Raw genomic sequence first — 26,044 nt, 5'->3', positions numbered from 1 at the left:
GAGCTGTGGTGTTGCTGCCTTCAATGAAGTCCCAGGTGTGGTCCATGGCTATTTCGAGGTTCCCAGACCACAGGATCCAGTCATCTCGTCCTTTTAGTTTGGGGATGGTAAGAACGGCCTTGTCAATGGCAGAATCTTTGAGCAGGGCGGTAGTCATGGTTCTTCGGTGTTACAACCAGAATAGAAGTGCGGCGAGTCAGAACTGGGCAGTCGTTTCAGACAAAAAGTTCAGCAGTGCCGGGCGGTGGGTGTGGCGAGTCAGAACTGGGCAGTCGTGTCAGACAACAGTTCAGCGGTGCCAGGCGGTAGGCTTTGCGCAGTGCTGGGGTAGAGTTGTACTGGGCTGATAACCTGTAAATCAGCGGGAGGAAGACTAGAGCGCGGTGTCTAGAGCGCGATGTCAAACGGGGTTAATATGTTAGGCAAGATGTAAACTATGTACAATCTATAAGGTTGAGGACTTACCTAGAGCGCGATGTCAAACGGGGTTGAGCATCGCACTCAGGTAATCCTCGCTCTTTTATGTCTATCTAACTATACAACAAAGCGGATAACAAAGGTGAAACTAGCGCCTCCGGCGCTTTGTGCGACTAAGGGTTTGCCACACGGCAACGCTTTGCCTGCAGCTCCGCCTCCCCTTTGTCCTCGTGTGGCGTCGGGCTGCCACATCAACAGCGCACACAAGTCATATTTAATCTCGTGCCTCCATTAAATTTAAAACGTAAGTTGCGGCTAAACCTCGGAGAAATCATGTGAGTGACTGGGAAGGAGAACCGTAGGCATTCGCTCAAGTCAAAAAATCTCCGCTTTTATGCATTACGGCAACAACCGAAAAGTGGCAAGCCATTCTCCCAATTACTTTCAGCATTATGAACGCTTCAGAGTCGACAGATGCACTCTCCGGTTCCTTGGAGGAAGTGGGAGTCGTATTAAAGCCTCTCTTTCGGAAGACGCTACAACAAACCCTTGAGAATATCGAAATAATCCAAAAAGCCAACCTCCCAACTCTTTTAATTTATGTTATTCAAGATCTCGTAACGAGTGGGTTTCACTAGACTGCAGCTCATCTTTTCTGCCCTCATGCTCTGCGTGGAAGTGCACCTAAGGTCTCGAGGGATTGATCCCATAACAGAGACCGTGGCAGAACAAATAGTTGGGTTTTGCGTCCGTTCTTCCGCAACATGATCGATTCTAAACCCTCTCTCCTGCATAGGTACGCCTCAAATCTAATTCCGACAAATCATCCAAGCCTGAGAAAGAACCAGTGAACCGTATGTCTTCCATCCGCATTTGCCATGGCCCGCCAATCCACTACATCCATCATCCACCATTCATCATTACAGGCAAACTTGCGCTGGACGGACCTACCGTCAACCAACTCATTGATGCAGCACTTATGCAAGCTGGACTCGGAGTGGATTCTTCTGGGGCGACTGCAAGCAACGTCAAGGATACAGACTCAGGTTCTAAACCGAGCCCAACGCCACCTGGCAATGCCGCTCCAAAAGACGACAGCTTGGTGATTCAAGACCTCGGGGATGTAAAAAGATGGAACAAAAGGAAAATTGCTGACGTTCTTACTGGTATGTTGCATGCATACCCAACGGCTTCATCGATAACATTATATCCTATTCTTCTTAAATGCTGGCGGTGATGCGCCAAAACCTGCAGACTTAGCAACACTAAGTACATACATACTCTAATCCTTGTAACAATTTGCTCACCTTTGTTTATAAAGAGGAAATGGACGCTAAAAAACAGAAACCGAATAAAGGCAATAATAACGAAAAGCGAAAAAGGAATAAGAAATCGCTGGAATGGAAAATATCGAATAAGACGAGGGCAATCAAGGGGACAGAAAAGCTGCTTACAAAGGTGAGGCATGCCGGGGAGTTGGAGAAAAAACTTCAGATGGAGAAGGGTGAACTCGGACTGGTGAAGCAGACGCTTAGGGACATGGGGAAGAACAGCGAGGAAAACAAGCAGGGGGGACTGAACAAGGACAAAAAGCAGGAGCAGGAGCAGGAGCAGAAGAGCGGCGAAAAGCAGGTTGAGCGGAATCAATTAGTCATGGGGAGACTTTGGGGCGAGCCGGTGCAGCTGATGGCGACGGGCGAATGGGTGACCTAGTGATCTTCGACCCCCCATAGACCTAATCACGCATAATTTTAGCCTTACCGATATAGTCATAGCCACCTCATAATAGTCTTCATAGCATTTTTTTCCTTTCTACATACATATATGACTTTTAACTTATCGAATGCAGAATTTTTTGTGTGGTTCCTCGGCTCTGTCTCAGCGTGACGGTGAACAATCTGACTGATGATTGACTCTCACCGCCCCATCCGTCGTCGAAAATGTCATCCCCTAATGATCCCCACTCTTCGCTTCTTAAGTCCAACCCTCGAGAATCTGAAGACAGATATATCATCAGTAATTAAGGTGTCCTTGTGTCGATAGATTTGAATGATAGCCCTCCCCCCGGGCCCCCCACCTACCTGCAGCCTGGATGAATCTGGATAATGTTTCTTCGCTACGCGCGCACAGTGCGATCAAGCCTTCCCTGCGATACGGTTGCGGTGATACTGAACCCGCAGATAATGCCATCCCCAGAGTCTCGATCAACGGATGTATGAGGTCCAAGTCATACACCTTCCAGACGAAGATGGAAAAAAAAAATTTATCCCTGGATTGTTGCTTGACACTCACGATATCTGCTCCTATTATCACTTCTGCATTAATTTCCTCTAACTGGGCTTTCAAGGACTCTTTTCGATCCAGGGACGTCGCATCAAACCAATCTAATCGAACCGTTTTCACATCGGGATGGTCAAGTACACCGTCTGAGGTGAATTGAAGAGTTCAACGTGAAAGGGGGGGGGAACAGCCATGACTCACTAGGGGGTAATGAAATGTTGTTTTCGCACCTCTCTAGGACAGTACGATTCACGTCTGTCAATGCTAGCGAGGGAACCCCACGGAGACCTGAATGAGTTTCGTCTAGTTTTGACTTTCGCATTCCATCAAGCTGCGCAATGAGGATTCCTAGGAATCCTACGCCTGAGCCTAATTCCAGAACCCGTTTTTTCTGAACAATTTCTAGTATGAAAAAAAGCGATACATCCTGGCAAACTTTAAAAATAAAATACAATCCGCGTTACCTGGACGTCGTATCAGCCATTCAGCCAATATTAAACTAGCCCTCCATGTGCGCATCCCAGTTGTACCATCTTCAATTGTTGTACGAGATTCAAGCAAGGCGATGCTTCGCCGAGAAGTTCTGACATTTGATTCAGAAGAAGGTGCGTTCCAGAAGCGGGTGATATACGAGGGAGCTGGTGGGCCATTCATGTAATCAAATGGACTCGGAGCACCCTGACTTATGTCGAGTTGGCGCCGTGAGTGAACAAGACGATTTCATGGCATAATTTCTCTTTTCACCTTAAGAGAGAGATGTGGCGCTCGTATATCCTCTCATCCGCCTATAATATAATAAGGGGAGGGGTAAAGAACCGTAGGTACATAGGGGGCAAACCCCATTGAAAAGCATAAATCTCACATACTTCCTCGTTCGCCAACTCGATCTTCTCTACGATATGCTTCCAGAATTTCAACTGGTACGATCGTGCGGGAGGATAGGTTTGGAAATGCTCATCGTGGATTATGTGTTCGACTAGTTCTTCCTGGGAAAGGTGTATCTGATCGGGTAACTTGGAGGGCGTCAGGAGGGCACCGTAAATTCGCTGAATGGAGTCGCGCATGTCGACGTCGTGTGTGACATGTGTATGTGACAGGCTGTCACTCCAGTCAGGGAGATATATTATAGCTTCAGCCTAGATAGATTGTCTTTCTTATGTCGTCCATACACGCACACAATCAGGATCATCCTCTAAAGCATCAGTCAATCTTTTCAATAAAGCAGCATCATCTTCTGGTATCTGACCCTCTTCCTGCGGCTCAGTACTGGGAAGGTAAGCTAACTCCATGGCAACAATGTTATGAGCGTGAGGCGGTGAAGATAGGACGTTCGAAACCGAGTTCAATTCCGTTGCACTCGTCAGAACCTTGCGTAGCAAGAAGATTTGATCGTTGGAGCCTCAGGGGGCAAGGGCAATGAGGAAGATCGTACATACCTCTACTTCACGCGTACTTTCATCAGGGTTGGTATTGACGTCCTCTGCTCCAGCTTCTATCGCAGCGTCCCAGACGTCTTGGACTTGAGCCCCATCTCGAGGTTTGACCACTATCCTCCCGACTCTCGAGAACATAAATCGCACTGGTGCAATGCGCGAACTTGAATCACATAAAACAAAGATATTAAGAAAGAACTCCGATACGAAAACCAAGGGGCGAGGCCTTACCCATGATCTCGTAGGGTCTTTTGTATATTCTTGATGGTCCTATTTGTGTTGTCGGTTTCGCATTCTCTGCAAACAAATACAACACGAGTCAATGGTTTCAATCACAATTATTGAGCGTACCCACATGATTAGAGCGGTCTGGGCGGGACCCAATGCCTCGTAGACAACGAGTTGAGTAGCACTCTGTCGTGAAGGATCTGACGCCTTATGTAGCGATAGCAATAAAGGGATTCATCAAGGATTCATTGTAATATTGTTTGTTCACTTTCTTCCCTTGTTGGGGGCACATGGATACGTACTCGAGATAATGCGGCACTTATGTTGTCCTTTGGCACTCCGTTGACTTTCGCTCGTCGCAATGCAACTGCAAGAGCTAGATTGACATTTGGATCGACCGATCCACCAGCTGGATGGGGGAGCAGTGGCAAGTTCAGCGCTGCAAGGAATGAGGACATTATGGTTTTTTTGTTTCCTTACTCTTGACCGCTGTGGCTATTTCCTTTTGGATGCCATCAAGACGTCGTTGACCAGAGCCCTTTCAGCGAGAGTCATCAAAGAAAAAAATCAAGTCCAACCAACGTGTGCAGCTTTTGAGAACAGTTTCGATTTCTTCACGTCTTCTGCATCTTTATGATGGGATATTTTGCTCCACTACTACCACGGAAGACGGAGCACTTCATTGGACGAAAAAGCTTTGTTGGTGAGGAAAATATACCCTGTTGTGACCGGAAAATGAAGCTGGCGATGATGAGAAACCCTTTTGTAGTATCACAACAAAGTTTCTCGCCCTAGGGACCAGTCGTGGAAGCGAGGTCATTTCGTTGTCAGAAGCGTTGTGTGTAGTAATGGATGTGAAGATGGACAGTTTAAGCGCCCGAAATTTCCCGCGCTTATTTTTTTTCCGGTCACGGGGCTGTAGACGCGTTGCCCTCTCCAATCAGCTCTCCATCATGAGGGAGTCTTTTGTTTCTGGTTGCCTTTGGCTTGTTATTGGAACAACCCCAGATTTCGGCTGTAAGAATGTTTTAAGCGGATAATAATTGGTTGATGGATGGTAGTTGTCTTCCGTTCCACGGGCGGTGGTCTCACGGAAGGATTGATGCACGTGAAGCAGCCCCACGATTAAAGGTAGGTTTCCTGGCGCTTAGTCTCGTAGCGGGGCATCACTGACACCTTCGGCATCCTCGGTGTATGCGGCGGCCGTACCCTGGCCGGGATTACTTAAGTGGTTTCGTGTTGCGGCCCGGCACATTACGTTTAAGATTTCCCATTCTCACTGGGTTTGTGAGTGGAACGATTCTCTTTCTTGCTTCCTTGTTTCTATTGTTGTGTTTCCGGTATTCCTACTAGTCCAATTTATTCAGGTTCAAAGTACAAAAGGAGCCGGCTACACAAGTTGATTCTAGTTTCTTGCACACCTTCTGTTCCCAGACGTACGCAAACCCTCTCCATCCCATACCCTCATTCTGTACCGTTCACGGTCCAAATCACCCAAAGCAACTTTCATCGCGAGCTCTATCATGGTATCATTCGATAAGTTTGTTAGTAGGAGCTATCCCAGTACGCCATCGACCCGATTGATCCCCGAGCAGTGTTAACTTTGGCGTTTAGTCCTCATGGGATCAATAACCCTCTTCACCATCATTGAACTGGCAATATCTGCCTTCTTGGTGTCACGATATAACTCACGCCACGATTATCCTAGCACAAGCGTGCGAGACCAGTCACGGTTCCTCTTGTTCTGTTCTGTGTGGACGTTATTCGTAGGCATTTCTGTTGCGGTAACTTTGCCACGCGCATATTTACCATAACTCTTCCGTTCAGAGTGCACCTGTGTACCTCTTCCTCTTCTTTTGGAAACCATGGAGATCCGTCATCTCTTCCACTATATCCCATCTCGTTTGGACTTCCCTGTCCTGGTGCGACAATTCTCCACTACTTTGAGAGGTTTTAAAATCGTTTCCTCACATGCCTTTTAAAGGATCTTCTGGTTTTCTGGTGCAGTCGCCATTACTGCATCACTTGGTGGAGGTAATAACTGCTCGTGAGTGTTCAGGGGACGTCTCTATGCAATTCGCAGTCCTACTTACAAATGCGAACCTGCAACACAGTAACTTGGATTACAATCTTCCATATTGCAACCACCTCAATGCGCTGGAGGTAAGCCACCGCTCTAATCAGTTTCGCTCCAATGTCTCAATACCATCCCAACTTCTTCCAGGGATTCGCATGGATTGAATGGTATGTTGAGGTTCTCTCTTCGTTTCCTGGTTCGTCACCGACGAATGAGCATATTCACCACATAGGATCCTCTTCACCGCCTTCTTCCCTGTTGTAATCTTTATTGCACAACGTGCATACAGGAGCGGGTCTCCTCTTCGCGGCGGTCTCATCAGCACCAGAGTCTAATTCCGATCGCGGTGATGGGGATTCAAATGTGTGTGCGTGCCGATCCCCATTACATTTTCTGCACGATATACCAACGGAATCGACTGTATCCAAGTACTATGTACATAGTTTTTGAGAATAACTTTTTTTTTCTGTACCTTGCACCATATACCAACCCCGGGGATGAACCAACTGTATCCAAGTACTATGTAGTTTTCTGAGAATACTGATTTTTTTTCTCCCGTTGTGTTGAACCTTCCGAAGCGCGGGAGTGTATTGGGTGGAAGTGAACCCCGATCTGAATGACGTATTGAATATATTACGATTGCATCACTTTACATCCGATCGGCTGACTCTGAAATGGCTCCACTGACATTGATATCGGCGCCACACAATATTCAATTGGCAGCTTCCCCTCGTTCCACCATTCTCCAAGACATCGAACATCCGTAGTACATCCTAACGAGCAGCATTGGGATAATGAGTGTGGATATTTGGGTTCGCAAGGGCCATCCCAGTGAGCTTATGTTTTTTTTTCTAAACATTGTCTGGGCCCTGATCATGAGTGATGACCACAAGTCATTTTTGGACTCCTCATCGTCCTTGGCATCGTCGAGGCAAGGCAAACCAATAGTCTCATCTGGTTAAGTTGCTGAACGCTAGATGATCTTTCTTAGCTTTCCATTTCGGCATCCTTGACGTCTCTGTACAACAAGCACCACAACTACCCCCGCGTTAAAGTTCGCGATGCGACCCGTTTCATTTTGTTCTCATCCACTTGGACTGTCGTCGTGCGTCTCCGCGTTGCCCCGTGTTGCCACTTCGAACTGACTGAATGCATAACAGTTTAGCTTGGCTTTCCTCGGATTGTTCCTTCATAGCGCGGATGGTTCAGTTGCGACTTCCATCATCTCGCATCTCATATTCTTCACCCTAACGTACATTCCCTCTCACTTATTTTCTTTCCAATTCTCTCTAAATCTCTCTATTCCAGGTGGATTTTCTGGAGTGCTGGGGTTGGTGCGATCACAGATGCTCTCAATGGCGGAAACAACTGCTCGTAAGGGTTTCTCTTCATTATGTAAATCTAGATGGTTTCTGACCGAATAATCCATAGGAAAATCAAGTACAATCTTCCGTATTGCAATCAGCTGAACGCACTTGAGGTATGATATACTGTTACAGACATGTGCGATAATAATGTGATTGACCACCTCGTGTTTCGGAAATTCGCACCACAGGGATTCGCTTGGGCCGAATGGTTAGTAGTTAAATAATTATCGCCCCGCTACAGCCGTGCTCAGACGCTGGCATTTTAGGATCGTTACTACTCTGGTTCTGCTCGTCATCGTTGCTCTTGCCACTCGCTCCGTTCGCCGGGGGATTGGATACCGTGGTCCGCTTACGGTCTAAAGGAACCAAAGCTGCGCATCAAGTTGTCGTGATGTCTGACAGTAGTGTCTTGAACGACCATTGACGATTCGTCACGGTTGATAGCAAATTATCGAATGCCCCGTCTGTAATAATTCTTTTTTTTTTTGATGTATGTATCTGGGTTGCAATACCATTCGTGCTTGTCGATCCCCCGAGAATATCTTTGCAGGCCTAAAGTGGAACCGTTAAGTGCATAGTAGCCCGAAGAGATCATAAGATGAAATTCACATTACTCCAAGTTTGTCAACCGTGAGCCACGGCTTGTATATCCACTGGAGGCTCAAACCCTGTCGGAAACACCTGCCTCACATTAATATTAACCCTTGTCGTCTTCAGATAGTGAGCGAATGGTGCCCAATCATGATCGACGTGATGTTGAAGGCTCTGCGGTCCGAGATGATCAGGTAGTGTACCCTCAAGAATACGGGGTACGCCATGGTATGCTCGCCTGCATGATGGACCTGACATGATGATTGCATCCCCCGAACGGAGGAGTATTGGTATCGGTTCAACGTCTCGTGTGAGGCCTCCTATCAAGAATATGGCAGCATTCCCTAGGCTATTGGGACAGAGTGGCTTCGAGTGGAGGTTAAGCGTCGTGCCAGGAGGAAGACTTACGAGATAGACACGAGGGGAGTTGTAGAAGATAGTTCGGATTTGTCGACGTGTCCCATGAGGGTGTCTTTTTCTTGGTAGAAATTGACTATCCCAGCATCTGGTTCTTCAAGAGCGGGCAGGCAGGGGCGCAGCGCAGCGAATTTTTAGCGAGTGGGAATGAGCGCGGTACGATAGACCTTTACGACGAAAAAACTAACCATATGTTTCATCCCATTTCCTCCATGTCCCTTCCTCCTCTCCCCAGCTCAACCCTCCATCTGTCACCATCTCTGCCTTTTCTCCCCAAACATCTTCCCAATTCACAGCTCGTACGGCCCTCTTACATATTTCCTTGACGTCTTCAGGAAAGGTGCCAAGCTCTTTTGAAAAGTCATAGGATTTGGTTTCCCAATGGTATGACCTGCCAATGTTGACCCAACGCAATTTATAGATCAGTTTTGAGATTGACAAAGGTGTGAGTGTCAAAGAAGGATCGGGCGGGGGTTTTGGGGTTGAGATGATTGTTGAGAGGTTGGATACTGAAGCGGACATGTTGTCGACTAGAACGCGTTTGGTGTTTCCGAGCTTGAGGGTTGACGATGATGAATCGGTCTCGGTCATTGAGACTTTGGTTGGAATAATAAGTGGATCGGTGGATGGATTTTCGAAATGATCGACGAACATATTCCAAAGACCTTGTGATGGGAGAGTGTAGTGCGCATCGAGATTCGTCTCGTTCGGTTGCTTAGCTTGGTTTGTCAAACAGGACTTGATAAGGCTCCGCTGTTCCTCCGTTGAGACAAATCCCGGAAGTAAGACGAGGCCTTGGGAAGGCAAGAAAAATCAAAAAAAAAAAAAATCGATATGCATGACGTGCAAAAACAACATGAACCACTGTTCATGGGTCGTCGTACCCGGTACTCGGGGCAGCAGAAAAGCCCGACCTTGCCTGGCATTTAATTTTAAAGCAATTTCTCGAGTCTTGTGAGCATCGATCGCGCCGCATGACCAACCCACAGCCCTCATTGAGCTCTCAAGGACTAACATAGTTCCTTCAGAAGAGGTGGTGGCAAGTGCACCTATATCCAATACATCATCCAGTGAAGGCCGAGGAATCCGAGTCTTGAAACGTTTCTCTTGAATGCGAAAGGCACTCCAACTAGATGTGTCAACTTTTGTATTCCTGGTCTTCAGGTGGTGTCGTAGAGCTTTCTTATACTCTGGGCTTTCGGGGTCATAGGGAGCAGGCATCTGCCTTATACTAAGAGCTCAGACGAGCTCGACCGGGCGCTGATTGGTTGTCATTCAATTCATATGCTTTCTCACGGCACGTCCCCTCGCTATCATTGGTTCGCACATTATGGCTTCATCGAATCTGCGTGCCAGCAGACCCTTTGCCATATATCTACAGAGTTCGATGTTGTCAACGACTGAGACTGATGACGGCGGGATGCATTTGGTATATGTTGCTGGACCTCTCTTCCCGAGAGTGAAACAAATCGGAGGCGGATACTGTCGGGCTCGTTAGCACGGTTTTCTTCATCGATGTGTGTCGATGCTGAACGATATTCGATGCGCAATTAGTAGTGCAATACGTTTCATACAGAGCGTTCAACTTGCCTGCGATTGCCATGGTAGTGGACTAGGCGCCGTAATGCCATTTAAACGTACATCCCTCTCTTTTCTCATCACCTCCGTCCCTCACGAAACAAGCTTTGACTCCGTACGGTTTTTACCTGGTACATCTTGGGCGTCTATACAGCGAGCTTTTCATTGGTACAGGGAGACATTGCGATGCCATCCACGCTTTCTACCTGTATGGTTCTCAGCTTGCCGACACAGTAAGCCTCCTGTGAGCGAAACCACTGTGATCTTTGACATCACTGGAGTCATCTCCGACCGCAACCGGATCTTTCGATCCTCCTGTGATGTCCCCCTTTGCTGAACATGTGGAACGGCTTAAACGCTTTCGCTCACTGGTTTCTATATTACTCAGGTAGTGGGTGTTGACGATAAGTTGTTACTGTCATGGACCAGAACACAGCGCTTTCCAGGCTGTAAACCTCAGTTGCAATGCATGTTTCCTGGTTGTGTAAAACGTATCTCCCTCCCCAGACTCAAAATTTCCAACTTCACATACCACGACCGTTGAGACCCACAAAGAGTCAGACCGGAAGACCTACATAGTCCAATCCTGCAGCGGATACACGCACATAACGAGAAATACTACCAAGTCAATACTCAAAAAATCACGGGCAACGAACAAGCGACGACACAAAAGGGCGCAATGCCCCAGAGGACCTGCAGCCGCACAAACCCAAGGATTCTATCTAGCCGACGATACCAATCAGTCACTTTCATCATCGATCCCCAATGACAGGATAGCCACACTCCGCAGGGCATCAGGACTGAAGGCACAGCCGAATTAAGGCCCCCCCGGCCTTGTAATCAATATGTCACACTCCAGACTTTCCAACGCAATGGCAATGAGGATACATTCTCGGGTCGAGATATTACCTATCTGATTGAAGCTTACTGCGTGCTACATGGAGTTGTATACACTTGAGTCATTTACTACACACCTACGTTAAACTAGTTGTCATCCCCACCTGACAACGCTGATCCACCGATTTCGCCTTTCAATTGCGCCGACATCATGCAAGTCTCGGCTTCATTGCATGCAATGGCGTGCGGAAACAGCGACAGAACATCAGCAGTAGATGATGAAATGTCTCAGATTCTTGATGTTAGGATCATAAGTTAGATTAGTTGTGAGCGGAACAGCCAAGAAAGCCCGTAAACGTTTCATTAACAGTTCTAAACTAGGAGTCAACGTCAGTCCCCCAAACTGAACACCCAACTGAGTTGTGTGCATTATAGTGCGAGTGGGAGATGAGAGGATGCAATAATAAGGGAGTTGTCTGAATCAGTGCTTCGGGATACGTCCAAGGTTAGAAAGAGCGGTACGTAATTCGTTGAGTGACATATCCAAATTTGAGGTGTGTAATCCTGGGTTAACGGCAACCAGCTCACGGTAGAGTTCAACGCTTTCCTCGATGAACGGAAGCGCCTCTGAGTGCTGTCCGAGATTCGAAAGAGCGTTGTACAGATTCTTGAGTGACCAAGCCAAATTTGCATTGTATGATCCTGGGTGAACGGCGATTAGCTCGCGCCAGAGTTTGATGCTTTCTTCGATGAATGGGACCGCCTCCGAGTGCCGTCCGAGACCCGAAAGAGTGTGACATAGATTGTTGAGTGACCATGCCAAATCTGAGGTGTACGATCCTGGGTGAATGGCAACTAGCTTGCGCTGGAGCTTGACACTTTCTTCGATGGGTGGGAGCGCCTCTGAGTGCCGTCTGAGGAACAAAAGAGCGTTACATAGATTGTTGAGTGACAAAGCTAAATCTGGGGTGTATGATGCTGGGTGAACAGCAACTAGACCACGTCGGAGATTGACACTTTCTTCGATAAATGGGAGCGCCTCCGAGTACCGTCTGAGATTTGAAAGAGCGCAGTACAGACTGTTGAGTGACCAAGCCAAATTTGCATGGTACGATCCGGGGTGATTGGCGACCAGCTTGCGCCAGAGTTGGGCGCTTTCCTCGATGAACGGGAGTGCCTCAGAGTACCGTCCGAGATTCGAAAGAGAGACATTTAGATTGTGGAGTGAGAAAGCAAAATCTGGGGTGTATGATCCTGGGTCAACGGCAACTAGCTCGCGCCGGAGGTTGACGCTTTCCTCAATGAATGGAAGCGCCTCCGAGTGCCGTCCGAGATCTGAAAGAGCGCAATACAGACCATTGAGTGACCATGCCAAATATGAGGTGTACAATGCTGGGTCAACGGCAACTGACTTGCGCCAGAGTTTGACACTGTCCTCAATAAATGGGAGCGCTTCCGAGTTCCGTCCGAGTTTGGAAAGAGCTAAATATAAAGCGTGGAGTGCCCTGGCCAATTCTGGGTTGTAGGACTCTGAGTCCACAGAAACTAGGTGACGGCAGAGTACAACTGAATCATTTGCTGCCTCATATGCCTCCCCGAATCTTAAAAAAAATACCAAGTTTGAATAAAGCTGGCCAAGCACGTTGGACAGCATGCAGATAGCATCCTTTGACCTTTGGCCAACTGCCAACTGGAGATTCATGAGCTAATTTCATTGACACAATTGATAATCCGCACCTTCACCCACTCAGGGAGTATCGAGATACCGATATAGCCTCCCATTCTCACGCAGATTTCCACCCAGGGAGTGGCTTGCTGACTGAGAAATACGTGTACTGATTCATCGAGCTCCTGTGATGGTTCCTGGACTCCACTGAGGTGATAAATAATCTGACGACATGCATAATGCATGTGCTCTGATAACTGCTCTGGGAGAATGCGCGGCAATTCATCTTGTTCGGATAAGTTCTCAATCAGTCCCAGGCCTTCTATAGAGCAGAGGTTCTGGTTCAGAATCTCGGTACATCGCAGGGCAACCCTGGCGTTCTCTTTCCCCACATCTACTGGACCGCAGCGAAGGCTGATTGACTGGGGATCGATCCGATCCAAAATAAAGTCACGGAAGGATTGGTGTAAAATGCGGATAGGAATGTGGGGCTCCTCAACTCCCGAGAGGAGAGGTGCAAGTTCGGCCAGCGTATATCGAACCGACGAATTCAAGAAAGGTGACAGAATTGCATCCCAAGCTGTGGCAGACAGGGGCTGTTGTGCGGCAAAGATTGCTCCCATCACAACTGGATAGTCGTGTGCGAAATCTTCGTCCCTCCAATCACACTTCTTCAGAATGCTTGTATACAAGCGATCCATAGTTTTCTCAGCAGAAATTGCTGAGCGATCGGTGCCTGTACTGAGCAGTCTTCCTAGCGTCTTCATAGGGTCTTTGTTGGCCATCTTCATATAGCGAAAGATGGTGCTGATCCAAATAAACAAGCCCCCTGCTCGTTCCAAGATCCCCTGTACCATTTTCTCTTCGTCCTGAAGCTTATGCCGTATTTCAGGATGACAATCCTTCAGCATCTGCAACTGGGAACGTATGTAAAGAGCACAGTCCCGCACGTTCATGTCATCCGAGAGATCGATGGTAAGACGATCGATAGGGAAATCGGGCGAGAGGAAGCGGTTAACAAGATCAAATTGTCTCGACGTGATGAAGAATTTTATGGAGGATGGTAATTTGGGGACTTCCTTCCGAAGAATATTGGCAAGGGGCTCAAATGCCTCTTTGTCGCATTCGTCCAAAGCGTCGATGATGACCACAAAAGGACGATCAGAAAGCAAAGGTCGATGGGAGAAGAATGGAGCTACCAGTTTCTTGAATTGCATTGTGAATGGCGCTGTTGATAGAGTGGGATCTCTTTCAAGAGCAGAGACAATGGAGGAGCGGTATCTTCGATCATGATTTGCCAACGCTCGAGCCATGCCGCTGAATAGACTATCAGGTCGCGACTGTTCACCCGCCTTGAAAAGGAAACTCATCAACAGGGTGCATTCCCTTTCGCACCTTTCCGCAATCGTGTGGGCAATAGAGGTCTTTCCAGCTCCGGCTACAGCAGTGAGAAGCATCACCCGGTTCTCGCTGTCCCCAGTGTTGTGACACCAGGCCATGATACGCTCGGTAAGGCCGACCCTGGTGCCTTCTAGGCATGCCTGAGTTGAATCATGGTGGGCGACGTCAGGATATTGGAGTCTACCGAGAATCGAGTCAGCTTCCATGGCTGACAATTTGACACCAATTCTCAAGTTCGTCCTAAGCTGCATCGGCCTAAAATCAAAATGGGGTTATGGGATGATACCGCGAAGAAAATTACCTGAAATGACGCCAATGCTTTGTCAAGATCCTTCTTTAGGCCCTCGATCCTTCCCGGGTTTCTCAGGTAGGACAATGTATTTATTAGAGCTGGCCGTTTCTCTACCTTTGTGCGTCTTCGCTCGATTTCAGACTTGATCTTCTGTAGCGCGCTGGGACTTGATGTAAGCAGGACACTAAAGACCACCAAAAACAAATAGAATTCACCGATCAAGTTTCGTCGCACTCTCCACCCATGGCTTTGCCGCTTCCGCTGACGGATCATAGGACTTTATGGCTGCAACTACCTCGGCCACGTTTTCGACGACATAGTTCCCGAAGTCCTCCCATTCCTTCTTATTCTCCTTGAACTTCTGCACCAAAACGTCGGCCTCAGTTCGCAAACCCAGAATAAAATAGTTACTAACTTGAACCTCGCTGATAATGAAGAGTGCGCCGCCAGTCGCACTCTTTAGAGGAGGGCACATATCAGCGGCAGCATTGACGGCCGTGAGAATTGGGACAGCCATATCGCCTCCGGCTGCGAGGATATCATCGATCTTTTGCCTGAGACCTTCGGCCTTTTGTCGCGACGACATAGAAAGTGTGAACGAGGAGAGAATCTTAGGTGCGTGGTGAGGCCTTGAATGGTCAAGAGCCACGAGGCCTTGGCCCGAAGGCCGAGGACATAGCACATTCAGTGAGTGCAGAATACTATCGGGACCTCTTATCCAGGATCGATAGCATAAGTCTGGCATGGATGAAAGCATGATACGGATCGGTCGAATATTGGGACAAATGATGATAACGGTCCCCCATCTAGTTTTCTTAGGGTAAAGGTTGCTCCAAGTGGTTCGCCGGAATTAACCGAGGACCACGGCGTTTCCATGTTGATTCCAATTCCGACATCACATCACTAGCCGGATACGTCATTCGCTGGATGCGGCTGCAGCTCCTAGTGATTCACGCCCTGGCATTGGCCCCATCAATGGTTGGGCTTAAACTGCCATCAGGACATGACTGCCTCGGAGGGACGCCAGTCCTCGTGTGGGCTGCCCCTTGACCCCCAACCACCACCGCTTGACCGCAACATCTTTTTTACGCCAACGGGTTGTATGCCTGCAGGGAGCCTACATTTCAGTTGCTCAGGGTTTGGCCGTTGCATCCCCAAAAGCCCAACCCTGTTGTTTGGAATGCCCTTCAGAGGAGGCTTGTGCTCGTTGTCTTGTTGCGTACCTTCAAGCACTGGGACAGGCCGAACAGGTCACTAGGCAAGGTCGTTCGGCAATTCTGCTGTCGAGATTAGTATTTTTCAATCTATGCATGCCACTTTTCCTCCGCTTGTTATTAGTGGTAGCCCGTTAACTACGTGTGAGATGCTAGATAGGTGTTTCACATGTCCCAACATGCATTATCGTGGTCTCATTCGTTCACCAAAGTGAACACCCAATATAGTGCTCTGTCTCCGACTCAGTTGAACACCTAATGATCGATGGCGGATTCCTGTGTAATTATCCAACTGCCATGTAATCCCACTGGAGACGAACTGGAATTAGGTTTGTTGGGATCTCCAACACCCGGAAGCGGTGAATCGTGATGATGAACCCTTTGGGATCGTTGAACAGAAGCCTGGTGGCTGGGTTGTCACGCCGGTTTTACGGTGCTTGGATCTTCGAAGCAGGTCGGAAATGGCTTGATCCTGCAGTGCACAATCATGTCCCCAACTCAATCGGGTCACAACACTCCGTGCATGTCCACTCAGAAACCCTTTCTCGCCGCAGCAACTGATGTTCCTAGACCGCCCATTTGCTGTTGGTCTGTGATTGCGATTTTGGCTTTGAGCCCATTCGATTTGATGACTGGGGGCGATAATATGGGTCCAGAAACAGGCTCGTTCACAGTTGAGTCTCGATTTCACGTGGTTGTGTTTCCACCTCTTGTGGAGAAGATTGAGGTCGTAATACTGATCTCCGCTGCCGAAAAGGAACGGTTATACGCTCGCTTGATGCTCGACACTCAAACTGACGAATGTGGTTTTGGAAATCAACTATGGTCCTTGCAAATTGTGACAACTCCCGATGTTGAATGTGGGCGTTGAGTTGCCTTTCAGGTTTTTCCTCAGTTCACGCACTACGGAACTGAGGGTATTGCGCTAAGATTTCTAACAACGGCATGATGATCTTTCCTCTCTTCGCGGTGCTGGTGCCAGCTCTTGCGTTAGCTGACTCCCCCTCGGCTCACCTCATCGTAACCACCATCAATCATATCCAAACAGGCGTCCAACTGTGCCAAACTTTATCAGACTCCGTTCTTATCAGTTCCACTGTGGAACCGAACGGTTTAACCAGATGTCATTATGCACCTGCAACACCCGTGCCATGCCTTCTTCCTGCGGAGGGACCCAAGAGTAATGAGGGAACGAAAGGGACCTCGACAGTGCTGGTGAAAATGGTCACCATTGAGGCTTTGGAGGATAATCGGGATCAGACCCAAGTAATCGTCGAGCAGCCAGAGCTAAGTGCTGCTCAGTGGAACCTGTCATTAGCGCTTAATTTTTCATTCCGGCAAGTATTAACTGTCCTACGTCAGGTCGTGTGGAATCTTCGTGATGTACTGCTGTATGCGGTTAGTATTGGTGCTCAGATTGCGAATCAGTCGCTTGTAAATGGTGCGTTCTAATGTTTGCGCCAACCTCAGTCATTGACAATAAACGATCTCATCTCCAAAATATACTCAACAAGTGTTCATTTTCACTTGGAACTTCAAAACTGCCTTCCGACACATGGTTTCTTCCGAAGAGGTGGCAGGTGCACCTATATCTAAGACATCATCCAGCGAAGGCCGAGGAATGAGTCTTGAAATGTTTCTTTTGAATGTGAAAGGCACTCCAACTAGATGCGTCAACTTCTGTCTTCCTGGTCTTTAGGTGACGTCGTAGAGCATTTTTATACTCTGGCCTTTCAGGGACATAGGGAGCAGGCATCTGCTTTAAACTAAGAGCTCAGACGGGCTCGACCGGACGCTGATTGGTTGGCGCTCCTCTCTCATGCTTTCTCACATCACGTCCCCTCGCTATCATTGGTTCGCACATTATGGCTTCATTGAATCTGCGTGCCAGCAGACTCTTTGTCATATATCTAACAAACACAGAATTCGATGTCATCAACGACCGAGACTGACGACGGCAGGACGCATTTGGTATATGTTGCTGGTCCTCTCTTCCCGAGAGTGAAACGAATCGGAGGCAAATACTGTCGAGCTGGTTAGCACGGTCTTGTTCATACATGTGTGTCGATGCCGAACGGTGTTCAATATGAAAATGTGCGAAATCAGTAGTACAATACGTTTCATACAGAGTGTTCAACTTGCCTGCAATTGCCATGGTAGTGGAATACCGTTTAAATGTGCATCCCTCTCTTTCTTCTGTGTCTCATCGCCTCCGTCCCTCACGGGACAAGCTTTGACTCCATACGATGTTTACTAGATACGTATTGGGCGTCTATACAGCGAGCTTCTCAATGACGATAAGTTGTTACTATCGTGGACCAGAACACAGCACTTTGCGGGCTGCAAACCCCAGCTGTAATGCATGTTTCCCGGTTGTGTAAGCAGGATGACAGCGCATAACGCATCTCCCTCCCCAGATTTAAATTTTCTAACTCCACACACCACGACGATTGAGACCCGCAAAGAGTTAGGCCAGAAGACCTACATAGTCTAATATAATCCTGCAGCGGGTACACGCACATATTGAGAAATATGGCTAAGTTAATACAGAAAGGAACTCAAAAAATCACGGGCAACCAACAAGCGACGACACAAGAGCGCAATTAATGCCCCACAGGACTTGCAGCGCACAGACCCAAGGAATCTATCTAGCTGACGATACCAATCAGTCATTCCCATCATGTAAAGTCGACCCCCCTCATAGTGTAACGACAGGATGGCCCCACTGCCATATGTATCACGGGCCGCAGGGCATGAGGACGGAAGACACAGCCGAAGGCCCTCTGGCCTTGTAATCAATATGTCCCACAATTCAGACTTTTCCACTCCGTCCCAACGCAATGGCAATGACCTGGCTGGGATACATTCCCGAGTCAAGATATTACTTATCCGATTGCGTGCTACATGGAGTTGTATACACTTGACTACACACCTGCGTTACACTAATTGTCATCTTCAGGCCTCCACACTCGCATGCCACACCTGACAACGCTGATCCACCGATTTCGCCTTTCAATTGCGCTGATATCATGCAAGCCTCGGCTTCATTGCGTACAACGGCGTGTGGAAACAATGACAGTAGTAGAAGATAAAATGTCTCGGATTCTTGATGTTAGAATCATGAGCATAAGGTAGATCAGTTGTGAGTGGAACAGCCAGGAAAGCCCGTAAACGTTTCCCCAACAGTTCCAAACCAAAAATCAATCTCGGTCCCCCAATATTCCCGAACTGAACACCCAACTGGGTTATGTGCATTATAGTGCAGGTAGGAAATGAGAGAATGCAATAACAAGGGGGATGCCCAAATTAGTGGCTCGGGATACGTCCAAGGTTAGAAAGAGCGGTACGTAGTTCGTTGAGTGATATATCCAAATATGAGGTGTGTAATCCTGGGTTAACGGCAGCCAGCTCACGGTAGAGTTCAACGCTTTCCTCGATGAACGGAAGCGCCTCCGAGTGTCGTCCGAGATTTGAAAGAGCGTTATATAGATTCTTGAGTGACAAAGCCAAATCTGCGTTGTATGATCCTGGGTTAACGGCAAGTAGCTTGCGCTGGAGTTTGACGCTTTCTTCGATGAATGGCAGCGCCTCCGAGTGCCGTCCAAGATCTGAAAGAGCACGGTATAGATTGTCGAGTGACTGTGCCAAATGTGCGCTGTATAATCTTGGGTGAACAGCAACTAGCTTGCGTCGGAGTTTGACGCTTTCTTCGATGAATGGGAGCACCTCCGAGTGCCGTCCGAGATTCGAAAGAGCGTAATATAGATTATTGAGTGACCATGCCAAATTTGAGGTGTACAATCCTGGGTAAACAGCAACTAACTTGCGCCAGAGTTTGATGCTTTCTTCGATGAATGGGAGCGCTTCCGAGCACCGTCCGAGACTGGAAAGAGCGGCAAATAGATCGTTGAGTGACGTAGCTAAATCTGGGGTGTATGATCCTGGGTACACGACAACTAGCTCACGCTGGAGTTTGACGCTTTCTTCGATGAATGAGAGTGCCTCCGAGTGCCGTCCAAGATTCGAAAGAGCGTTATATTGATTCTTGAGTGACATGGCTAGATATGGGGTGTATGATCCTTGGTAAACGGCAACTAGCTCGCGCCAGAGTTTGACGCTTTCCTCGATGAATGGGAGCGCCTCCGAGTGCCGTCCGAGATTTGAAAGAGCGCAGTACAGACTGTTGAGTGACCATGCCAAATCTGAGGTGTACGATCCTGGGTGAACGTAAACTAGCTTGCGCTGGAGTTTGACACTGTTCTCAATGAATGGGAGCGCTTCCGAGTACCGTCCGAGGTCGGAAAGAGCTGAAAATAAAGTTCGCAGTGCCCTGGCCAACTCCGGGTTGTAGGACTCTGAATCCACAGAAACAAGGTAACGGCAGAGTTCAACTGAATCGTTTGCTGCCTCATATGCCTCTCCGAATCTTGAAAAAAACCTCAAATTTGAATAAACCCGGCAAAGCACATTGGACAGCGTGCAGATAGCATCTTTTGACCTTTGGCCAACTGCCAACTGGAAATTCGTGAGCTAATTTCATTAACACAATTGATAATCCACACCTTTGCCCACTCAGGGAGTATCGAGATACTGATATAGCCTTCCATTCTCACACAAATTTCCACCCAGGGAGTGGCTTGCTGACTGAGAAATACATGTACTGATTCATCAAGCTCCCGTGATGGTTCCTGGACTCCACTGAGGTGATAAATAATCTGACGACATGCATAATGCATGTGCTCCGATAACTTCTCTGGAAGAATGCGGGGCAGCTCATCTTTTTCGAATAAGTTCTCAATCAGTCCCAGGCCCTCTATAGAGCAAAGGTTCTGGTTCAGAATCTCGGTACATCGCAGGGCAACCCTGGCATTCTCCTTCCCCACATCTACTAGACCGCAGCGAAGGCTGATGGACTGGGGATCGATCCGATCCAGAATAAAGTCACGGAAGGATTGGTGTAAGATGCGGATAGGAATGTGAGGCTCCTCAACTCCCGAGAGGAGAGGTGCAAGTTCGGCTAACGTATATCGAACCGACGAATTCAAGAGAGGTGACAGAATTGCATCCCAAGCTGTAGAAGACAGGGGCTGTTGTGCAGCGAAGATCGCTCCCATCACAACTGGGTAGTCGTGTGTAAAATCTTCGTCACTCCAATCACACTTCTTCAGGATGCTTGTATACAAGCGATCCATCGTTTCCTCGGCAGAAATTTCTGAGCGATCGGTGCCTGTACTGAGCAGTCTTCCTAGCGTCCTCATAGGGTCTTTGTTGGCCATCTTCATATAGCGAAAGATGGTGCTGATCCAAATAAACAAGCCACCTGCCCGTTCCAAGATCCCCTGTACCATTTCCTCTTCGTCCTGAAGCTTATGCCGTATTTCAGGATGACAATCCTTCAGCATCTGCAGCTGGGAACGTATGTACGTAGCGCAGTCCCGCACGTTCATGTCATCTGAGAGGTCAATGGTAAGGCGATCGATGGGGAAATCGGGCGAGAGGAAGCGGTTAACAAGATCAAATTGTCTCGACGTGATGAAGAATTTTATGGAGGATGGTAATTTGGGGACTTCCTTCCGAAGAATATTGGCAAGGGGTTCAAATGCCTCTTTGTCACATTCGTCCAAAGCGTCGATGATGACCACAAAAGGACGGTCAGAAAGCGGAGGTCGATGGGATAGGAATGGAGCCACTAATTTCTTGAATTGCATTGTGAATGACGCTGTTGATAGAGTAGGATCTCTTTGAAGAGCAGAGGTAATGGAGGAACGGTATCCTTGATCATGATTCGCCAGCGCTCGAGCCATGCCGCTGAATAGACGATCAGGCCGCGACTGTTCGCCCGCCTTGAAATGGAAACTCATCAACAGGGTGCATTCCCTTTCACACCTTTCCGCAATCGTGTGGGCAATAGAGGTCTTTCCAGCTCCGGCTACAGCGGTCAGAAGCATCACCCGGTTCTCGCTGTCCCCAGTGTTGTGACACCAATCCATGATACGCTCGGTAAGGCCGACCCTAGTGCCTTCGAGGCATGCCTGAGTTGAATCATGGTGGGCGACGTCAGGATATTGGAGTCTACCGAGAATCGAGTCATCTTCCATGGCTGACAATTTGACACCGATTCTGAAGTTCGTCCTAAGCTGCATCGGCCTAAAATCAGAATGGGGTTATGGGATGGTACTGCGAGGGAAATTACCTGAAATGACGCCAATGCTTTGTCAAGATCCTTCTTTAGGCCCTCGATCCTTCCCGGGTTTCTCAGGTAGGACAATGTATTTATTAGGGCCGGCCGTTTCTCTACCTTTGTGCGTCTTCGCTCGATTTCAGACTTGATCTTCTGTAGCGCGCTGGGACTTGATGTAAGCAGGACACTAAAGACCACCAAAAACAAATAGAACTCACCGATCAAGCTTCGTGGCACTCTCCACCCATGGCTTTGCCGCTTCCGCTTCCGGATCATAGGACTTTATGGCTGCAAGTACTTCGGCCACATTGTCGGCGACGTAGTCCCCAAAGTCCTCCCATTCCTTCTTATTCTCCTTGAACTTCTGCACCAAACCGTCAGCCTTCGTCCGCAAACCCAGAACAAAGATAATTACTGACTTGAACCTCACTGATAATGAAGAGGGCGCCGCTAGTCGCACTCTTTAGAGGAGGGCACATATCTGCGGCAGCATTGACGGCCGTGAGGATTGGGATAGCCATATCACCTCCTGCTGCGAGGATATCATCGATCTTCCGCCTGAGACCTTCAGCTCTTTGTCGCGACGACATAGACGAGTCAATAGAGGAAAGAGAATTTTAGGCGCGCAACGCACGTGGTAAGGCGTTGAATGCTCAAGAGCCACGAGGCCTTAGCCCGATTATAGAAGGCCGAGGACACAGCACATTCAGTGAGTGCGGAATAAGTACAATCGGGACCTCTTATCCGGGATCGATAGCAAAATCTGGGATGGGTGAGGGCATGAACACGGATGGGTCAAATGTTGTGACAAATTGGCCCCCCGTCTTATCTGGTTTCTTAGTAAGGCTGCCAGTTTTCCAAATTCCAAGTTTCGCCGGAATTAGCCGAGGACTACTGCATTGGCGGTTGGGTCCGGAATCCAATAACGATCCCCCTGTGGGGTCGCTAACCGTTGATGGGGCCCAATGTCACAGAACGCCAAAGGCGTGAATCACTATAGCTGCAGCCTCATCGGCTAATGGCGTATCCGGTTGGGCCTCGTAAACCGCCATCGGGATATGACTGCCTCGGAGGGACCCCAGTCCTTGGCCCCCCACCCACCGCCGCTTGACTGCCGCATCTTTCTATGCCAACGGATTTCATTCCTACAGGAAGCCCACGATTCAGCCGCCCAGGGTTTGGCGGTTGCATCCCCAAAAGCCCAAACCCTGTTGTTTGGAGAACCCTTCACGCTCGTCGTCTTGTTGCGTCCATTCAGGCCGAGCAGGTTGTTATGCCAAGGTCGTTCGGTCATTCAGAAACTTTGGTTGTGCTGTTGGATTAGCATTTCTGGTACTCGATCTATGCATGCCACTTTTCTTCCGCTTGTCATTAGTAGATGCTAGATATGCGTCCTGGATGTTCCAAAATGGCCTCATTCGTTTGCCAAAGTCATGGAGCTCTGTCTCCGGGCCCGGGATGGTCGATGGCGGGTTCCTGTGTGATTATTCAGTCGCACATGTACTCCCGCTGGAGATGAATTGGAAATCGGTTCGTTGGGATCTCCGACACCCGGAAGAGGTGAATTGCGATGATGAACTTTTTGGGATCATTAAACAGGAGCCTGGTGGCTGTGGGCTGACACCCCGGTTTTACCTATCGGCGCAATTCAGGACCAGGCAGGCTGATCGTTCGCAGTTGAGTCTCACGGGATTGTGTTTCCACCTGTTGTGGAGGAGTGGGGTGATCTCCGATGGCGTGAAGCCGAGAGGAACGGTTATGCGCTCGCTTGATGCTCGACACTCGAACTGACGAATGTGGTTTTGGAAATCAACTGCGGTACTTTGCAAATGGACTAAACTGCGACAACTCCTGATGTTGAATGTGCGGCGTTGGGTTTGCTTTTCTTGGTATTGTCGCTACCATGTTCTTGCGCCATTCAGAGTGCTACGCTTATATAAAGCAGAATCACTTACTTTTACGTTCTTCCTTAGTTCACGCACCCACTACGGAACTGAGGGTATTGCGCTAAGATCTCTAACAACAGCATGATGATCTTTCCTCTCTTCGCGGTGCTGGTGCCAGCTCTTGCGTTAGCTGACTCCCCTTCGACTCACCTCATCGTAACCACCAGCAATAATGTCCAAACGGGCGCTCAATCGCGCCAAACTTTATCGGACTCCATTCTTATCAGTTCCACCGTTGAACCCAACGGTTTAACCAAATGTCATTGTGCACCTGCAACACCCCTGCCATGTCTTCTTCCTGCGGAGGAACACAAGGGTAAAGAGGGAAAGAAAGGGGCTTCGACGGTGTTGGTGAAAACGGTCACCATTGAGGATAATCGCGATCAGACCCAAGTGATCCTCGAGCAGCCAGAGCCAAGTGCTGCTCAGTGGAACCTGTCATCAGCGCTTGGTTTCCAGTATCCAGATATCCCTGTTTGTATCATTACTATCTTTTCATTCGGGCGGGTATTGACTGTCTTGCGCCAGGTCGCGTGGAATCTTCGCGATGTACTGCTGTACGCGGTTAGTATTGGTGCTCAGACTGCGAATCAATCGCTTGTGAACGGTGCGTTCTAATGTTTGCGCCGACCTCAGTCATTGACAATAAGCCGATTTCATCTCCAGAATATAGCAAGTGTTCATTTTCACTGGGATTTCGAAACTGCGTTCTGACACATGTAATCTATGGTTACAGATCCCAATTTCACTGTCTTCCCCAGCTACGCAGCTTGCCTCTCATTTAAAGGTATCAGCTATCTATCTCGAGTCTCATCCTTGGCTTACTTTATTTTACAGGAACCAGCGAGGGCTGGGTCAATTTTACCTCAGGCCGTTACAATGGTCCGATCCCTGGCTTTCCAGATCTCACAAGATTGTGAGTTTTCCCCGTTCATGAACTCAACGCAATGCTAACCCAAGGTTACCTTCCATGGCTAGCCCTCCCGTAAGTGTCTTGTTATTGCATGGGCGATGAGGGATAGTGTCTAACTGGCTATCCGAACGCGTGAAAAGGTTCAAGATTTCCAATATATCGAACCGTATCTGCCTCTTCCCAATAACAGCGGAGCTGTCCCGTGGACGATCAAGAAGAAGATCATCTCAGTCGAAGAACACGTCAGCCCCAGTGGATCGAACCTGATCATCGAGAACGAGCTCACATTATTCGATCCCAACGGCGTGAAATACACTCGTCTTATTGTACGTCATTCAATAAGGCTGAAGGCGACAGCTTTAATTCCCAACCCGCCACCGTATTGAGTCTTCTTCTGACAGGCCGCGACGAAGTACCTTGGTGGCAGCGCGAACGGGTTCAATTACTCAGAGAGGGTTGCTATTGGAATAGAGCCTAAACCCGTTCCTTCCAGAGCCCCGAATCACCAAATTCGTATTACGGTTAGCCCAACGGAGACATTGGTTTATCGGTTAAACGGCGATTATAACGCTTTGCATGTTGGTGAGTTTAGACTTTTGTCCTAGTGTGCGTGTGTATCTCAGGTAAGAATAATATTTCACCCCTACATATTAGACCCTGAAGTGGGCATCAAGTATGGCTATGGAGAATTGCCATTGCATGCACTGTCGTACTTTGGATTTTCGGCCTTTGAACTCGTGGGCCATTTGGGCGGTGGCGACGTTTCATCGCTTCACTCTATGCAAGGCGCTTTTGGGCTTCCTGTTTCTCCTGGAGGTCAGTGCTTCGTCCCATTTTTCGTTCCTTAACACAATTTTATTGATGCCTTCCGGTATCTGGTATAGATGAGCTAGTCCTAAAAGCTTGGGAGGTGGGAAATGGTCCTGATGGAACTAAAGAGATCACCTATGTGGTGGAGGACCTGACAAAGAACTATACTGTGCTTGACCGCGCTGCTGCGTATATCCGAAGGAAATAGGACCATGAAGATCTTCATAGAGTATATACGTGGCCAATCGTGATCCACTTGGGTACAGTATCTTGTGGAGTCCTGCATGCCTAGTATTTTGCAGCGCATGTAGACATAAGTACGAGTTTGGAATTGGATACCAAGTTCAGGCACGTCCACGTTCGCGAATGTGCAGCTCGACATTGACCGTCACGAAG

At 48.4% G+C, this 26,044-nt stretch overlaps 10 protein-coding genes across 10 annotated transcripts; 5 read left to right on the top strand and 5 right to left on the bottom strand.

The window, feature by feature from the left end:
- Positions 1–869: 869 nt before the first annotated feature.
- On the top strand, positions 870–2,280 carry EI90DRAFT_3156640 (uncharacterized protein; the record flags this gene model as incomplete). Its single annotated transcript, XM_039066067.1, has 5 exons — positions 870–1,041; positions 1,097–1,152; positions 1,214–1,583; positions 1,672–1,686; positions 1,739–2,280. 5 exons carry the CDS (start codon positions 870–872, stop codon positions 2,128–2,130), a joined length of 1,005 nt encoding a protein of 334 aa, XP_038912879.1. The 3' UTR covers positions 2,131–2,280.
- On the bottom strand, positions 2,007–3,797 carry EI90DRAFT_1946266 (uncharacterized protein). Its single transcript, XM_039052361.1, has 7 exons — positions 3,564–3,797; positions 3,442–3,482; positions 3,162–3,379; positions 2,899–3,099; positions 2,710–2,801; positions 2,499–2,652; positions 2,007–2,412 (listed from the first exon to the last, which is right to left on the bottom strand). Exons 1-7 carry the CDS (start codon positions 3,759–3,761, stop codon positions 2,249–2,251), a joined length of 1,068 nt encoding a protein of 355 aa, XP_038912878.1. The 5' UTR covers positions 3,762–3,797; the 3' UTR covers positions 2,007–2,248.
- A 54-nt stretch (positions 3,798–3,851) lies between these two features.
- On the bottom strand, positions 3,852–5,178 carry EI90DRAFT_2930303 (transcriptional regulator TACO1-like protein; the record flags this gene model as incomplete). Its single annotated transcript, XM_039055020.1, has 8 exons — positions 3,852–4,064; positions 4,134–4,293; positions 4,362–4,427; positions 4,486–4,558; positions 4,657–4,767; positions 4,839–4,860; positions 4,941–5,012; positions 5,077–5,178. 8 exons carry the CDS (start codon positions 5,176–5,178, stop codon positions 3,852–3,854), a joined length of 819 nt encoding a protein of 272 aa, XP_038912877.1.
- A 477-nt stretch (positions 5,179–5,655) lies between these two features.
- EI90DRAFT_3070664 (uncharacterized protein) lies at positions 5,656–6,853 on the top strand. The gene is made up of 7 exons (XM_039061243.1): positions 5,656–5,921; positions 5,973–6,124; positions 6,186–6,280; positions 6,343–6,405; positions 6,473–6,521; positions 6,583–6,602; positions 6,668–6,853. Exons 1-7 carry the CDS (start codon positions 5,882–5,884, stop codon positions 6,768–6,770), a joined length of 522 nt encoding a protein of 173 aa, XP_038912876.1. The 5' UTR covers positions 5,656–5,881; the 3' UTR covers positions 6,771–6,853.
- Positions 6,854–7,104: 251 nt separating this feature from the next.
- Positions 7,105–8,294, top strand: EI90DRAFT_1945660 (uncharacterized protein). Its single transcript, XM_039052360.1, has 8 exons — positions 7,105–7,266; positions 7,329–7,366; positions 7,427–7,540; positions 7,596–7,687; positions 7,744–7,809; positions 7,867–7,915; positions 7,991–8,010; positions 8,069–8,294. The coding sequence occupies exons 1-8, from the start codon at positions 7,230–7,232 to the stop codon at positions 8,160–8,162; spliced, it is 510 nt and encodes a 169-aa protein (XP_038912875.1). The 5' UTR covers positions 7,105–7,229; the 3' UTR covers positions 8,163–8,294.
- A 132-nt stretch (positions 8,295–8,426) lies between these two features.
- On the bottom strand, positions 8,427–10,128 carry EI90DRAFT_2975875 (uncharacterized protein; the record flags this gene model as incomplete). Its single annotated transcript, XM_039055870.1, has 4 exons — positions 9,695–10,128; positions 8,999–9,604; positions 8,802–8,904; positions 8,427–8,742 (listed from the first exon to the last, which is right to left on the bottom strand). The coding sequence occupies exons 1-4, from the start codon at positions 10,029–10,031 to the stop codon at positions 8,427–8,429; spliced, it is 1,362 nt and encodes a 453-aa protein (XP_038912874.1). The 5' UTR covers positions 10,032–10,128.
- A 1,261-nt stretch (positions 10,129–11,389) lies between these two features.
- On the bottom strand, positions 11,390–15,186 carry EI90DRAFT_3070656 (uncharacterized protein). Its single transcript, XM_039061242.1, has 6 exons — positions 15,000–15,186; positions 14,800–14,945; positions 14,594–14,744; positions 12,963–14,537; positions 11,623–12,915; positions 11,390–11,416 (listed from the first exon to the last, which is right to left on the bottom strand). Exons 1-5 carry the CDS (start codon positions 15,168–15,170, stop codon positions 11,707–11,709), a joined length of 3,252 nt encoding a protein of 1,083 aa, XP_038912873.1. The 5' UTR covers positions 15,171–15,186; the 3' UTR covers positions 11,390–11,416; positions 11,623–11,706.
- Positions 15,187–16,593: 1,407 nt separating this feature from the next.
- Positions 16,594–17,535, top strand: EI90DRAFT_1945547 (uncharacterized protein). The gene is made up of 2 exons (XM_039052359.1): positions 16,594–17,239; positions 17,313–17,535. The coding sequence occupies exons 1-2, from the start codon at positions 16,744–16,746 to the stop codon at positions 17,495–17,497; spliced, it is 681 nt and encodes a 226-aa protein (XP_038912872.1). The 5' UTR covers positions 16,594–16,743; the 3' UTR covers positions 17,498–17,535.
- A 1,130-nt stretch (positions 17,536–18,665) lies between these two features.
- Positions 18,666–22,747, bottom strand: EI90DRAFT_3070646 (uncharacterized protein). Its single transcript, XM_039061241.1, is given in 7 exon segments — positions 18,666–18,803; positions 18,817–20,313; positions 20,361–21,935; positions 21,992–22,142; positions 22,198–22,343; positions 22,399–22,569; positions 22,571–22,747. The coding sequence occupies 5 exon segments, from the start codon at positions 22,567–22,569 to the stop codon at positions 19,105–19,107; spliced, it is 3,252 nt and encodes a 1,083-aa protein (XP_038912871.1). The 5' UTR covers positions 22,571–22,747; the 3' UTR covers positions 18,666–18,803; positions 18,817–19,104.
- Positions 22,748–24,009: 1,262 nt separating this feature from the next.
- Positions 24,010–25,856, top strand: EI90DRAFT_3127954 (uncharacterized protein; the record flags this gene model as incomplete). Its single annotated transcript, XM_039064053.1, has 9 exons — positions 24,010–24,399; positions 24,454–24,532; positions 24,662–24,712; positions 24,763–24,841; positions 24,904–24,910; positions 24,979–25,164; positions 25,240–25,420; positions 25,493–25,654; positions 25,723–25,856. 9 exons carry the CDS (start codon positions 24,010–24,012, stop codon positions 25,854–25,856), a joined length of 1,269 nt encoding a protein of 422 aa, XP_038912870.1.
- Positions 25,857–26,044: the final 188 nt, after the last annotated feature.

The sequence above is a fragment of the Cantharellus anzutake genome (assembly GCF_015039405.1).
Source record: "Cantharellus anzutake strain C23 chromosome Unknown EI90scaffold_46, whole genome shotgun sequence".
NCBI classification, from domain to species: domain Eukaryota; kingdom Fungi; phylum Basidiomycota; class Agaricomycetes; order Cantharellales; family Hydnaceae; genus Cantharellus; species Cantharellus anzutake.
The sequence above is the reverse complement of the archived record's forward strand: the minus strand, read 5'-3'. Positions and strand labels throughout refer to the sequence as shown.

Coding starts and splice junctions, on each gene's coding strand:
- EI90DRAFT_1945547 (XM_039052359.1), top strand. CDS start 16,744: ATGATGATCTTTCCTCTCTTCGCGGTGCTGGTGCCAGCTCTTGCGTTA. Junction 17,240..17,312: donor GAATCAGTCGCTTGTAAATG/GTGCGTTCTAAT, acceptor ATACTCAACAAG/TGTTCATTTTCACTTGGAAC.
- EI90DRAFT_3070646 (XM_039061241.1), bottom strand. CDS start 22,569: ATGTCGTCGCGACAAAGAGCTGAAGGTCTCAGGCGGAAGATCGATGAT. Junction 22,344..22,398: donor TCATTATCAGTGAGGTTCAA/GTCAGTAATTAT, acceptor GGTTTGGTGCAG/AAGTTCAAGGAGAATAAGAA. Junction 22,143..22,197: donor AGTGCCACGAAGCTTGATCG/GTGAGTTCTATT, acceptor ATCAAGTCCCAG/CGCGCTACAGAAGATCAAGT.
- EI90DRAFT_1946266 (XM_039052361.1), bottom strand. CDS start 3,761: ATGCGCGACTCCATTCAGCGAATTTACGGTGCCCTCCTGACGCCCTCC. Junction 3,380..3,441: donor CGCCACATCTCTCTCTTAAG/GTGAAAAGAGAA, acceptor ACTCGACATAAG/TCAGGGTGCTCCGAGTCCAT. Junction 2,653..2,709: donor TGATAATAGGAGCAGATATC/GTGAGTGTCAAG, acceptor TTCGTCTGGAAG/GTGTATGACTTGGACCTCAT.
- EI90DRAFT_3070664 (XM_039061243.1), top strand. CDS start 5,882: ATGGTATCATTCGATAAGTTTGTTAGTAGGAGCTATCCCA. Junction 5,922..5,972: donor TGTTAGTAGGAGCTATCCCA/GTACGCCATCGA, acceptor TTTGGCGTTTAG/TCCTCATGGGATCAATAACC. Junction 6,281..6,342: donor GTTTGGACTTCCCTGTCCTG/GTGCGACAATTC, acceptor TGCCTTTTAAAG/GATCTTCTGGTTTTCTGGTG.
- EI90DRAFT_1945660 (XM_039052360.1), top strand. CDS start 7,230: ATGAGTGTGGATATTTGGGTTCGCAAGGGCCATCCCA. Junction 7,916..7,990: donor ATCAGCTGAACGCACTTGAG/GTATGATATACT, acceptor TTCGCACCACAG/GGATTCGCTTGGGCCGAATG. Junction 8,011..8,068: donor GGATTCGCTTGGGCCGAATG/GTTAGTAGTTAA, acceptor CTGGCATTTTAG/GATCGTTACTACTCTGGTTC.
- EI90DRAFT_3070656 (XM_039061242.1), bottom strand. CDS start 15,170: ATGTCGTCGCGACAAAAGGCCGAAGGTCTCAGGCAAAAGATCGATGAT. Junction 14,946..14,999: donor TCATTATCAGCGAGGTTCAA/GTTAGTAACTAT, acceptor GTTTTGGTGCAG/AAGTTCAAGGAGAATAAGAA. Junction 12,916..12,962: donor TACTCCCTGAGTGGGTGAAG/GTGCGGATTATC, acceptor ATGAATCTCCAG/TTGGCAGTTGGCCAAAGGTC.